This window comes from Anser cygnoides, chromosome 3 (genome assembly GCF_040182565.1).
Source record: "Anser cygnoides isolate HZ-2024a breed goose chromosome 3, Taihu_goose_T2T_genome, whole genome shotgun sequence".
NCBI lineage: Eukaryota > Metazoa > Chordata > Aves > Anseriformes > Anatidae > Anser > Anser cygnoides.
Window position 1 is genome coordinate 3,359,961 of NC_089875.1, and position 14,668 is coordinate 3,374,628.

At 39.1% G+C, this 14,668-nt stretch overlaps 1 protein-coding gene across 8 annotated transcripts in view; it reads right to left on the reverse strand.

Moving 5' to 3' along the window:
* The window catches only part of MACROD2 (mono-ADP ribosylhydrolase 2), an 860,596-nt gene that overhangs the window by 352,182 nt on the left and 493,746 nt on the right, over positions 1–14,668 (reverse strand). For all 8 annotated transcript variants that reach the window (XM_066995337.1, XM_048060981.2, XM_048060980.2 and 5 more), the window contains one exon: positions 9,589–9,710. In XM_066995337.1, coding sequence (XP_066851438.1) covers positions 9,589–9,710 — 122 coding nt within the window. The remainder of the gene's footprint in view (positions 1–9,588; positions 9,711–14,668) is intronic.

A 14,668-nucleotide genomic window follows, 5' to 3' on the forward strand; every position in this document is an offset into this window, starting at 1 on the left:
TGTATTGTCTTTGTCCTCAAAACATTTCTAAACAGCTGGTAGGCGAAGAGGGACACACAAGTTACACAAGTAACTTGTACGTGGGACATTATTAAAAAACAAACTTGTGACTGATCTAGGTATCCCTCCGAGCTGTCCCTACCACTCTTGATCATAGCCAAAAACAAACAAACAAAAAACAACACCATGTGTTTCAAATGTGCATTAAATTAAAAAAATCTGCTTCCTCTAAGAAAACATATACCAAATATGTAACTGCACAGTGGCAGAAACAAAATTTAAATGCCTAATTTTTCAAAAAAGTGCATGCAAACCCCATAAATGTTTTTACATGTACTATATGCGCACACCCAAGGCTGATTATCTTCTCCATGTCTGCACAAAACCCTCTGTGGTGAGCAAGATGGGTAACGAGATAGCAGGAAATCAAGTGCATTTATTTCAACAGGAAAACCGTTCCCAGCAACACACTGGAAAGACAGAAGAAAAACTGGCAAGGAAATAGAAAAAATTGTGCAACTATGTGACCAAAACAATACCAATACAAAACAAGCAAAACTTTTTTTTTTTTTAATGAGTTCTGTTGGTTTGTGACAAAACAATCCATCTCACTCTGCATTGCAAGCCAGCTTTCACAGCACCTAGGCTACCTGCCAATTTCCACGAGGCTGCAGCAGCCTTGCTGCTGGAGCTCATCCTTTTGGCTTTGGCAACCCTTGGGCTTTTAGCAGCAGTTAATGTGTTAAAAGCCCAAGTTTAAACAAATGGTAGCAGATTGCCCACATGCAGACCTTGCATGAGAGAAGCAGACCTTCAGCTCAGCCAGTTCCGGTGCTCTGCACTGCTTTCAATATACCTAGATCACAGATCATTTACACAGGTTGTAAGAACATCTTTGGAGATCCATGAACCCAAGAATATGATTACTTTGACCAAGAACCCTTTCCATTTACCAGCTAGCTAGGTCATGTCAGAGGGCATCAGCACACACCAAGATGCAATCCTTTACTTCGACCCATCCTAAAACATCTAGAACATCACCGCTCATGCTTCAAACCCTTAGAGATGACTTGAAGTCGTTTTCCAGTCTTGCACCTAAAAAGACAATAAACAGCAAGTGATGGTACCCCCAACTTTGGTACACATATTTGCTAAGTCTCAGCTCTACTGGAAATCACTTCCGACTATGAGGTATCTTCATTTTCCACTTCAGCCAAAGCACAAACCCCTCATGGAAAATATTTGTCACGCTAACTCTTTAAAACATACACTGATGGATCCATAATATTCTTACACAATTTTCCCAGTGCTTTACCATCTTTCCAACCAGGAAATTATTCAATCATTGACCTAGAACTCCATTCCTATCAATTCAGACCATTACTTCTTGTCCTATCCTCAGACAATTTGTTAACTTTTACTCTTCAGCAGCCTTTCATCCATCAAAATTTATCTTCCTCTTCTCACCTTTAGACTTCTCTCTAGATTAAAAAAAATATAATTCATTCTTTCACTATTTTTGGTGCTGTTTCTAGCTCCCCAATCATCCCTGGCTGAAAAACTGTCTCCAGTTCCCCAAAGAGGACATAGCAGAGCAATGTATGAACTTCATAGGCCTTATTTGTTCAAGTGTCAACACTATAGCTGCTCCTTTCTTGGTTTTCCCCACAACACTGACTCACTTCTGATGCATGCCCCACTACAAGCTCCAGCTTATTTTCTGAGGAACCTCGGACTGGGGTTACAGTCATTCTGTAACCTTTCTTCCTTTAATAAGTACCTCCATTTATGTGTGACAAATTACACTTGATCTTGTTGAATTCCACCCCATTTAATGAAATCCTTATTGAATCACAACCCTTTTTCTCTAATCTGCCAAGATCACTTTGGAAGAAAAGGATGGGAGAACATGAGATAACCGACAGCAGATTCACCGTGGGTTAACAAAAGCAGGACTAACTGTAGCAATTCCTATATCCAAAAGATCATAACCTCCTGAACCAATGCAGATGTATAAAGCTGAATTGGTTATTTATGGCCAATTAAAACCAATGCAGCAGCTTTAATTTTAAAGACATTATCTGAAAACTATCTAAGAGGAGAAAAAAGTTAAGCAAAAAAGTAGGGCTAAGCTGTTTGAAAATGTAAGATCAGTCCTATCATAAGCTTAGAAGTTAAACAAGTGTTTAAAAAAAAAACACAAAACAAATTAAGTGGATTTATGATCCTGCAGAAATTTCCTTCCAAACAACTCTTCTGCTAGATGGATATGAATCTATATCAGAAAACCAGATGATAAAATAAAGTCAACCTTTAGGAATTTCAGACTTAACTCATTGCTATGGTAACACTCTCAGCAGGAAATAAGTTTTCTTATAATAAAAAATAAAAAAAATTACTTGACTTTTCCCTAAAACATAACTCTACATCATGAAAGAACAAGACAGGTACAGGCAATAATGTAAAAACAATCTGTTAGATTGATCCTTTATAGCACCCCATTCCAAGTGCCTTTCTACAATTCAAGTAAAATCCCTATTTGATGAATTTTATAGTTTAGAAGGCGGGGGGGGGGGGGGGGGGGGGGGCGGGCAGGGAGGGCAAGAACAGTCAATGTTCAAAATAATATTAAAAGTTTAAGCCCACAGGTTATAATAGAAGATTTGGGCATGACAGTGGCTGTGTGTCTCCACTGAAATGAAGCTCAAAGACACAGTGTACCCTATCAGAAGGAGAACTTGCTTAAGTAAATACAAATACGAAGAATATGACTACATAACTGTGAAGTATTTTTTAAATCCCTGTCTATAGGTGGGAACAAATATCTAAGGCAATTAAAAATACAGTTTAGTTATTTTTGCAGCACTATAGATTGACAAATGGCATGTACCTTTCTTAACATTATTTTGTGCGCTGTTCTGAATAATTAATAGGTTATGTTTATGTACAGACAAGTTATGGTAGTATTGGTATTAACTTTGTCAAAAACTGGACAATGAATAAAGTTAGAGTAAATGTCACTTGTTTGTGAAAAACACCTTCAAAAAGATATGAATAGGAACTCCCCATAGACTAAATTAATATTTATGTGAAAGGAATATTTACTCAAGAAATCCTCAAATAATACCTCAATTTTAAAACACTGCATATGCACAGCTAGTAATATGCATTGTGTACACTGACTTCAGACCCCAGATATGGATGCATGATGCAGATTTCACAAAGCACATTCTGACCTTGCAGAGCATCCTTTTGTACTAACCACAGCCCCAGGGCAGCGCGAGCACCCAGGGCCAGGAGAGATGCCTGCCCTCCCAGAAGTAGCCTGCCATTGCAGGTCACGCCGCTGCCAAACAACTGCTCTCCCAAAGGAGCATCTTTTGCATTCACAGCACAAACATACAGGCAGAAAGACAGGTGGGTATTTTTGGCTGTGTTGGTTTTTGGTTTTGTTTTTTAACTCAACAGCAAGCTAATCTAGCAGGGCTCCAGAACAGCATGATCTCTTCCCCGTCTGACGCTAGGGATCCAGCAGAAAAACTTCTGCCTTTTATATCTAACCCTGTCAATACATTTGCTGGTGGTAATCAGGACTCTTGACAGCTCACAAAGCCTCATTCTTTGAGGATTTCCTCTCAGTCCCACATTAGCTGTAGTTCTCCCTATAGGTGGAGGTCACAGAGTGTGGTCTAAACTGGGATACTTCTTGTTCAAGCTTTACAATCGCCCCTGCCAACAAGAAGTGATCCCAAAGATGGCACTGCTGAATGCAGTCCTGAACAGAGCTACAGCCCCATATAAAACTTCTCCCTTTCAGTAGCTGTGGCAGAAGCAGCCTGTCTTTTGGTTGAAGACCAGCACTAACTTCCTTTTTCTACAAATGCACTAAAGACATTTTGACTTGGGTCCCAGCCACAATAATGCACGACATTATTATTCATTATTATTTAGTTCTCTGTGTAGCTGAGAAAGTTTCTCTAACTACAGCTTTGACTGACCTCGATGAATTGAGATTTTTCAATCACAGGCAAAGCCTGAATGAAGTACGTGGCAGGGAAGCGCTGGATGTACAGGCAAGTTCCAGGGTACCGAACGGCTTCAAAGCAGCGTATGCAAAGCACGGCAGAGCAGGAGATCCTCCAAAGTCAGAACACACCAAGTAAATAATCTCTAACAGTGTGTAAACATCGGGCCAAAATAATCCTTCAAAACAGCGATTACGACTCCCTTGGTCTGCCCAAGCTAATGATTAATTGGCATGTAAGACTCTTACAGAAGAAAAAAGATACAGGCAGAACAGCTATCTATTTGAATATTTTTACCTCTGCTCCTTTCAGAGAAGATTTGGTGCCTGTAATGTATTCCTAGTCTTTCAGACAGAGGAGATTTAATTGATGGAGCATAGTGTTTTCTACTAATGCGTTAAGAGACCAACAACAAAAACAATTTCTTACATTATTAGGAAATTATTCTGTACATTTAAGGAACTTAATTTGCTTAAATGTCAATATTTACTCCTAAAATAAACTCCTTGTATGACGTTAAATATTCTTCCTCCCCACTGAACTGTAACAACTTAAGTGGAGATAAACGGAAACAATGCATTAAGTATCCACTTAACCAAACGGCTGTATATTTAACAGGCTCATCTAGTGCAAAATGTTCATCCATGGCCAATGAACACAAATAGTCAGAGAATAGCATACATGTCCTACAGGGGGCACAGCTACATCAACAAGTGCAAAGGCAAAAGAGAGGCGTGGTTTGGGGAATGCAGGATACCAAGTACACACACTTGGGTAACATAAAAGCTAGATAAAGTAGCTGACCTTAAGGAGGCTGAAAATAGCTGATGCGACACTGGAAATTTCATATTGAGCATAAAAGGTTTTGGGGAAAAAAAAAGAGGCAGGAGACAAGTATCAGGGTCTGTGATTTCTCTCTCTGCAATTCCATGGATGATCAAATTTGATCCTGAAACTCCTCTGCCATAATGGCTATGCAAATTCTTGCCCATGGCTGGACTGCTGGTGAATTATGAACCTTGGCAATCATGCTGACTGGCATTTCATTATACTCCCTCATCTCATTGCTGGTTTTACCCATCACATCTTTTTTATACACTGAGATAACAGCATTTTCAGATGAGATTTCAATGCTCCTTCAAGAGTTCGCACAGAGGTGCCCTGATCCATGCCTGGAAATCTCAGACACTAACACAACTGACATTATTATCAGCTACACCATTTAACTGTCATTTTGTCATACACACAGTGAGACTTTTCTCTCTCCCCCCTCTATAAAGCTGCATCTCACAATTTGCACGGCATGTCAAGATCATGGCAAGCCTCTCTTCCTCAGGTGTAAAATGTATTTATACACACACGTACAGTTAGGTTTGAGCTGCTCAGAATCTTATTCCTGTTCTCCCCAGCCTGTTTGGAACACAGACTACAACCTCCGTGGCATCCATCATTTCTCTGTAGGCAGCTCAACAATATGTAATACTGAAACAAAACAAGTCACTGCTCTAAGTATATCTAATTTGAGGCTTATTATTCAAGACCATTTCCTCATTAAGCTAGTTTTCCACTACTCTTCTGCCTTTGACTGTTTGTGAACTGGGTTATTTTTCCCCACCATATGCTACCTCATATTTTCCCAAGCTGAGTTACTCTGTAGCTGTCAGCTTTGGTTCTGACCTATCTTCCGCTGAAGTGAAGGCAGAAACTCCCTTCTGGAGCTGTAGCGGATGCTAGATGAGGTTATATTCGCAGTCTCTGTAATCAATTGTCATCATATATCTCTGTCCTTTTCTAGTGTTTGCAACACTGCCTAATGTAGCATCATTTGTAAATGTAATTAATGAGCTGTTTATGTACTCTTCAAAAATCATTAATAAAGATGTTAAATTAAACTGTGCTTAGCGGTGCACCCTGAGTCACCCTGCACACTTCTGTCCAACTTGATACATTGCCATTCATCACTACTCCTCATTCATAACGCCTCAAGCAATTCTGAATCCTATGACACGATTCACATTCAAAACGGTTTGAACAGTTTACTTTTTTTTTTTTTATTAATTCCTAGACTTGCTGGTTTTTCTATTTTGAAGATGAGCAACACATTCACACTGTTGCAATCTCTTAATGCCTTCCCACTTGCTTCATTATGAACTGTGTGTGCTCCAGTGCTTTCAGGCTTAGCTAATTCTTTTAGTGTACCTGGGCTTGCTATCACCAATTCCTATTGATGTCAACAGCATACTGCTTCTACTCAGTACCTATTACAAAATTCTTCTGTTTCCTCTTGCCCATCCACATGCATTTCATTTTTAAGAGGCAACCAAAATTTGCCATCACTCAGCACATCTGATTTTCTCTTCCTCATTTAACATGGATAACCTTTTTCCCCCCAGTTTATCTTGTTTATCTTCTCCCTATTGCAAATATATCTGATGCCATAATCCAGTCCACGCTGGAGTTGCCTGTTAGAGTCAAGTTAAGTAATTCTGTTCTCTGTAACAGCTCTCTACAAGCATTAAAAATCTGTATTTTTTTTTCTCCTTTCTCTTCAAGTCTACTATATTGGATCTTGTAAAACCCACTCGCACTTTGTATTCTTCTCTTCAGACTTGCAGTAATCTAGTGCTCCTTAATTGAATGAATTATACATCTTAACTTTGCTCCAGGCTTGATTTGTTCATTAGGGTAGACCCTCAAGTAGCCTTTACTTCCCAAAGCATCACTGAAATCACTGGACTTTGGGCTTCTCAGAACAGCTCACGATCTGTCATGTGGACTTGAAAATCCATATTGCTTGCTAAGCTTCTTAATGCTGGTGTGAATGAATGGCTCTTGGCTCCTGCTCAGCCTGTGCAGCTGCGTCCTGAAACTCTGGGTGTTGTGTATTTTATTTTTTTTATTTTTATCTCAAGCAGGTGCACAGTCAACAGCTCCTAACCAGCAAGGAAATAATCCGTGGATGATTTCTCCCATGGTCATTTTTTCTTACTGGAATATCAAGCTAGTTTTTAGTGAAACCCTTGAAAAGGCTTGAGTAGGACCATTCCTTATTATTCCATGTTACATACAAAGCTACCACACATAATGTCCTAAAATTACAAAATCCCTACAGATAGGAGCATTACTAGGCATTGACCAATGCCCGGTGCCGTTTTCTTTTTTCTTTTTAGTTTCATTATTTTTCTTTACTCACATCATTTAATCTCTCCCCCCACCTCACTAATCTGAATGGCCCGAAAGCAGCATGTAAATGCCCAGAGCCTGAAGGCAGGAACAACGGTGCATGTGGGTACAACAGCACAGAGACCTTACTGCCTCCAATGTCAATCACAGCAGAAGAAAGAAATGCCCGTGTGTTTAAACAGTCCTGGAGAAAATTCAGAACATCCCCAGATACTGTTTTCCATTCTAATTTACGTACATAGTGTTAAAAGAAAAATACAATCATAATCAATTAATAACTCTATTTGATATCAGCTTTCTTTAGTGGCTGGATAATGACAAAGATAGGGCTCATTGGGCAAAATATTGATAAGTATAGAGAGGATTTTATTAGCAGGAAGAGCATGAAGAGCACAGTTTGCTCCAGAAAAGAAGTAAGAAATACTTAACTGTTTTGGCTCAGTAGGCCACATCTAAATTGGGCTAAAATCCTTACGTCTCACATGTCCCTCACCTCAAAAAACTTTTGTTTTCCAGTTTAGGAAATTGTGTTATATTTTTTATATTATACCGTTATATTATTTAATATTATTAAATTATTATAACGTACTAACTTTTATATGTCGATAGCTTTCCCCTACAGGATATTTCACCCTATTATATCACCATTTGTCCAATTAACATTTTTTAGATATAGTTTACATTCCAAGTTGCAAAAAACATACATGCTATCACATAAACATAATTCACTCTTGGCAGCAGATTTGACAGGTAGTAGAGTTCAGCTAAATTAACCTAATGATGCATTGCTTGATAAAATTCTTTTCCGCAAGTAATCTGAACTTGAGTGCCTGGTATTTGTGCCGCTGCAGAAAAATCAAAACACCGTATCACTAGATCAACATCAAATGAATGCATAGAACCCTGGACTTATCTTCCTTTCTGAGCAAAGCCCAATCTTCAGGAAATAAGCTGTACATCACTACCATAATTACATACAGAGACAGAATACATTATCAACAGCAAAGTCCACTTAGCTAAAGAGTATTTTTTAACTGTTCTAAAATTCCACCTCATAAAGCTCAGATTGCACTATAATTTCCATAACGAATGGGGAATTAGCTGCAGAATTAGGGGACAAAATTAGCATACATGTAGACATTTAACTGTCTATGTTACTTTCAAGCTGGATCACTTCGCAGCTAATTTTTTTTTGACAAACAAAATTTTATCAAGCCATAGTATAGCATGCTACTGTACTTGAAACAGTTACAGAAACAGTGTTTTCCTTTCTTACACAGTTGGAATAATTTTGGTTTGACTTTTTCCACCAGATTGCATCCACCTACTCCTTCCCAAATCTTGCAGTAATAATCTCCCACTTCCCCTAGCTGGTCATTTATTGAGAAATGGTTTCTTTACAGCCTTTCTCTGTACCCTTTAGTTAAGGGCAACATGATATTTAATCATTGCAATGAGAGAAGATAGCTAAAGAAGGATTCTTGACTGTTCATGACAGTGAGAGTCCCCTCCATGCAGGGATTTTATTTCACCCAAATAACGTGTGGCCAGAGCTCATGGTGTGCCAGGTTTGGCAACTGTGCATCTACATTTGCCATGCCTCTGCATGGACATCCCCTGCATGGGGCATGGGACAGGCTGGGGGATGCACACACTATGGCACGGGGACCCACATGAAGGCTACAGCACTTTGCCCCCTTCCACCACCTCCCCATTAATCCCTGCTAAGGCCACCTCTGCTTCACACGCACCTGAGCAGAGCCACATGCATACATTTGGTCCTCTACACACTGAACTACTCACTTGCGTGTTTGGTCTTTGAAAATTTGGCTTTTTGAGGTACAGAAGTGTAATGTGCACTTGAAGCAATCAAAGAACCTTCGCAATTAAAAGCAAAATTATATAAGAAGCTATTTTAAACCTATGATGATTTATTTCAGCAAGGTGATGCTATAAAACCCTGCCACTTGGCCAATATACTTATTTTTAGGAAGGTACATTAACAGACAGAATAAACAACAATTAATCACTCAGCTGTTGAGGCAGCACTGCATACAGTTAGACACTTGACCGGCAACTTCTTAGGTCATCTTTAGTAAATTATAGAGTATGAAACGAACAACGGGAACAGCTACTTACCTTAATGGGAGAGAGGTTTGCACATCTATACTTGTTGTACACTACAAGGCCAGTTTTTCTTACTCTTTTATAGAATAGCCTTTTTCTTTGTGTAGCAATTATTTTGGCCAAATATATAATTTCTTGCTTTTTCATATCACATGCAAGCAGGAATTTCTTCTGGAAGCCTATTATTATATCAATAATTACTCTATAACAAGTAAATAAAACCCTCCCAAAAATGACATGCTTGCATACTTACAAGTGATCTGATGTTGTTTTCTTTTGCCAGTTTCAGAGAGGATTTATAGCAATTTGCCAAGTTTTCTTTATGAGTGTCAGTAAGATATCCTCTTGCGATTGGCCCAACAGTATGGATCACATCTGCAAGAAATGGTAAAAAAAAAAAGGCATAACTATTAATTATGGTTCTTAAGATGGTTTATTACTTCACTCGTGACTCCACAGAACTACTACATTGCAAGTCAGTCCATTCTGGCATGTATGTAGATGTAAATGTAGGAGCAATATTCTAAGAAAATGTCTTTAACTGGTAAGCATATAATAAGCTACACTTGCACAAATTAAATCAAAGTGAGAAACTGTAAGTGACAAATTTTGAAGCAAGATTACATTTGGGCTAAAGGAAAAACCAATAAAAACATACTAAATGTTTGTTGCATGTGTACCACAATCCACACACAGGATAGGTCACAAGTTTGAAACAGTTGCCCTCACCCCTCATGTCCCACTCATCAGGAAAGCTCACCACAAAACCTTGGCATATAAGCAGCGATACACAGGGATTCAGTTTTTGTCTAATGTTTGAAACCTTTCCTCTGCACCCATTTGAAGAGAAGTAGAAGTTGGGACCTATGAATGCGCTAGTTATTCAAAGAATCTGCTTTCCTCTCACATCAGACCAGATGGAGACACTGTGCAATAAAACAAGAGTATCTTATTCTGTTTGAAGAATTTTAATGAACAAAAAGAGAAAGAACAGTCAGGGAGTATCTCAGGTATGATGCCTCTGGATGCACTGAAATCAGATGTTGCAATCAATCAGTGTCTTTAAAGTGCTGCAAGAGAAACGAAGTAAAAAGCCTAGGGTAAAAAAAACAGAGAAACATACAAACTAAAAGGTATCATGAAAAATTATTTCCCCCCACACACACGCAGACTTGCTGACTAGTAAGCACATTTACTTTTCCAACATCATTCTTCTATACCACATGCAAACATGCTACAGTGAGTTATGGTGGCAGGTACATCCTTCCTGCCACTTTCCCTTTATCATCCCCTACAACATCCAGCAGCAATAAACAATGGCACCCTTTTTTTGTAACATTGCCTCGAAAAGGGATTCAGTCAATGCTGTACAATTCAGGCACCACCAGTCCCCTTTGGTTATGTTGTGTTTGTCCCATACATGACAGACTTCCAAGCAACATCTGCTGTTGTTACACCCCAGAATAATTTAGTTTACTGGCAGATCCTACAGAATTCACACCAGTATTGTTTGTCCAAGCGGCCTTTGATTATTCCCCTCCAATCTATACCAAACCATTTGTGAAACTGGCCAAACGTTAAAATGTCAGTTGTCTTCATATTTGTTATTATTCCAGTCAGACATCATCTGCCAAATCCTGGTCTCTACAACTTAAAAGGCAGCTTATGTACTGAAACAATGTTTTGAACATTTCCAAAACTTTCTTGACGTTAGCCAAAAATATTGGATAGCCGTGTAACGCACATAACTATCCAGTCCCTCTGACCCTTCCAAGTTTCTTCACATACCTCCCAATAGCCTTCTATGTGTTTTAAAGAACCCTCTGCTTTTCTCTCGTGAATTCACTCCGGAAAAGAGAAACATCTTGGTGGCCACCATCTTGCAATACCTCTGGCATAGAAAGTACCTTCACAGTAGTTTTCTGCTTAATACTGAGCTTTTCTTTCAGAACTCTGTGCATCTAAGAGCATCCCAGTGCCCAGAAACACAGAGGAACTGGCTGTGATAGAAACCTGAAACTAAACTTCCTAAGTACTGTGAAAACCCACCATACCAAGAAGTAAATAAAAAAGGTTAACTACTCTTCTTTTCATTTCGATCACAGTAATTTTCTCCAGTTGTGGGAACAAGACGGATAGATTGGACAATTTCTGTTGAGCGTCGCAGCTGCTGTACAATAACTACAGCAAACCCTCCCCACAGCATTTCAGGCAACTGAAACAAGAAGTAGGTGTTCAGTCTTGGTTTGCTGATGATGGGAAAGCAAGCAGGTGATGGAAACAAGTAGAGTGGTTTTACCCAGGAGTTCAGAAAAGTTATTTCACAAATACATTTTAGCTACTACAATAAACTGAGTACTATTATGACCTAGGAAGAGAAAGAAAGAAACAGCACAGCTAGTTTGAAATTTGCTTCTGCTTACAGAGATAAGGTTATATGAGCACTTCCATTAGGAAAGACCATAATTTCAGGTGTCTGTAAACTGTAAGTACAGCAGTTTGCTTCAGGTTGAAACTTTCCAGGGAAGGTTTTCATTTGGAAGCATTAGCACTTGGCTGCTAGCAACTTCAGAAAAAGAAAAAGCATCTCTTGACACATTTTTCTTTATTATTTGTTTTTGAAAGAGGCAAGCTGCAGTTATTGAGCACAGAGAAGGAATATACCAGTACATCTGACCTCAATCAAGGCCATTTTGTGTTTATAGACACTAAGATCAGAGGTACTGCGATGCATTTTAAATTCATAACACCTACTAGCCAACAAGCAAATAAAGGAATGACTATAAAACTAACTTAACAGCCCAGCGTAAAAGATGAACAAAGAGTCACAGAACAATTCCCTCTTTCTGCATTTCAAAGTATAGCTGCTCAAAAGCTGAAGCCTAATAGCTTAAATTAACAATTAGTTACTAACCAACAAGATGGGGGATTTGGGGAACAGCCCAAGGACCAAATTCTTGCTGGAGTCTTTCTATACACCTCCTCAACCCTCACTGGCAGAGTTTTCTTCACTCATTTAATGTTAGACTCCGTTTCTTTCATCCTCTGTTGTTAAACATTAACTTTAAAAATTCTCATCTCAACAGTGGGAAATATTTCTTGTATTTTTTTCCAGAATTTCCCGATTTAGCATTTTCAAGGTACCTCATTACCAACTCTCTATCACTGCACCAGATACTTCATATAAATCGGTAACTTTTAATATAATTATTGACTTGTGTGTGTTAATTTCTACAAGCTGAGAATAGGTGCCTCTTTGGACAGAACACTGAAGATGGTTATAAGTTGGTTTATAATCCATCAAAAATACCATAATTGTTTAAGAATTCATTGTCAAAAATTGCTTTTCTTAAATGCATTCTTATTCAGAAATACATGACAGTAAGATTTTACAAGCAGAGCAGCATTAATAACATGACATTCTGTTTCTTGGTCAGCAGATGAACAGGAGAGTAAAGATTTTATTGTTGTACTTTGTCAATAAAATCTGCATATCCATACATTGCCTGAACTATCTATTATTCTGCTGAAGCTATTCCCCAATATGTTAAGGCTTGAAGCCAAGCAAAATCCTTTGAGATTATACAGGCATAAAGCAAACAAACCAGAAAATAAAACCGATTCCACACCACCCCCAGCCCAAGAAGTTAATATATAAGGATCAGACTTCACAGGCTGAAGCAGAGCCGTTTATTTTTAATATAGCTACGAAGACTGTGTCAATCTTCCAGCGTGTCTGTCACAAGAAAGTTTTGTTTCTGCTCTCATGCTTATCCAGCTGCACAAAAAGCTGGTGAAATTCAGATGCTGCAGAGCTGAAGGACATGATGAGGAGGTTTACAGACATTTATCCCTGAAAAAACTAACCGGTATCCCTGACAAAGCTGTAAACTGCTGCCCTGCTACTTCAGCCACCTGCAACAGCAGCCAGCCTCAAATGTAAACCCATGGCACTGCTGGTGGGACACAAGCACTATTTGAAGGACTCCCACATCAGTCTACCCATGGCCAAACAGGCATCCACACTAGAGAAGCCCACAGCCCTTCTGAAACAAGTGCGACTTCTGGGTCAGACTCCAGTGATAGCAGCGGACTTGGATGGGGATCTTGCACAGAGATGACTTTTACCCAAAAATAATGCAAACCAGGGGAAAAAACAAACAAGAGCACCAATGACGGGGATGAGCACGATGAGAAGTTTAAGCCAATGTGCTCACAGATGTCTAACAACATGACAGAGAAGTGGTCCCATTGCCCAAAAATTCTTAAACTCAAGGAAATTCAGAGAAACACCCAAAAGACTTGTTTTGGTTGGAAAAGGCTGGTAGAGATGCCTGCTACCAAGCAGCACTGGCTCTTCCTTGGAGCTCCTGAACTCCCTTTGCCCTCAGGGTGTTCTTTAAGGAGGTGAAACAATAGCAAGGGATACAGAGAGAGTTCCCCAACATGTCTCCAGATGCTTTTTCTTTTTTTCAAAAAACAGGTAACAGAGTAAAATTAGGTACAGCCAGATCTCAGAGAATGCCACACTCACCATTTGTAACATTCTCATTTTTATGCCAAATGGAGGGGCCCACATTGCTTTGAAGCTTCTGATTTACCATAGTCAGTCTTCAAGCTGAGAACTTCAATAAGAAAGCTGCAGTCCCTGCCTTCCTAAATCACTTTCACCGTACATACACAACAGATACGTTTGCCCTCATTTTTAAGAGTACATAGAGGTGAAGAGCCCCAGAGGTAGGTGTATTTTCATCTGGGATTCAGGCCACAACAATGGATCAAAGTGCTTTTAATGGTAATGAAACTACTCAGTATTAAAGTGATGTTCATAATAGGGAAGGAGTTAATTTTCCTCCAGAAACACTTCCAGAAAGAGATAAAGGTGGCTGAGAAAGCATTGGCACAGACCTATGCTCTACAGACATGTTTTAGAGCTCCATTAGGGGTGACAATTTAGTTTTACACTGGTATCTCTAAGGTTTGCGTTGCAACATGTGGCTGATCCATGGAGATCTTACTGGATCTGCTGCTCTTTTTTTCCCCCCATTGTTTGAGTTTCAGACTTATGGTTAGAAATTCTGGCAGCCAAACGGAGGACACATAGCATTGACACATCGATTTGAATGAGCACAGGCTATGCATCAGCTAGGCTTGTTTTCATTCAGTTTTTCTTCTCGTTTTTCTCTGAAGCACTATAATGAAAGCAGGCATCTTGTGCAAGCCATTAACTAACCTTGAGGTATAACAAGCACTTTGGCATTTAAAATATCCCTGTCCATACTTAGCCATTAGTGAAAATAAATGTAGTTTATGCATTTAATCAACATTTCACA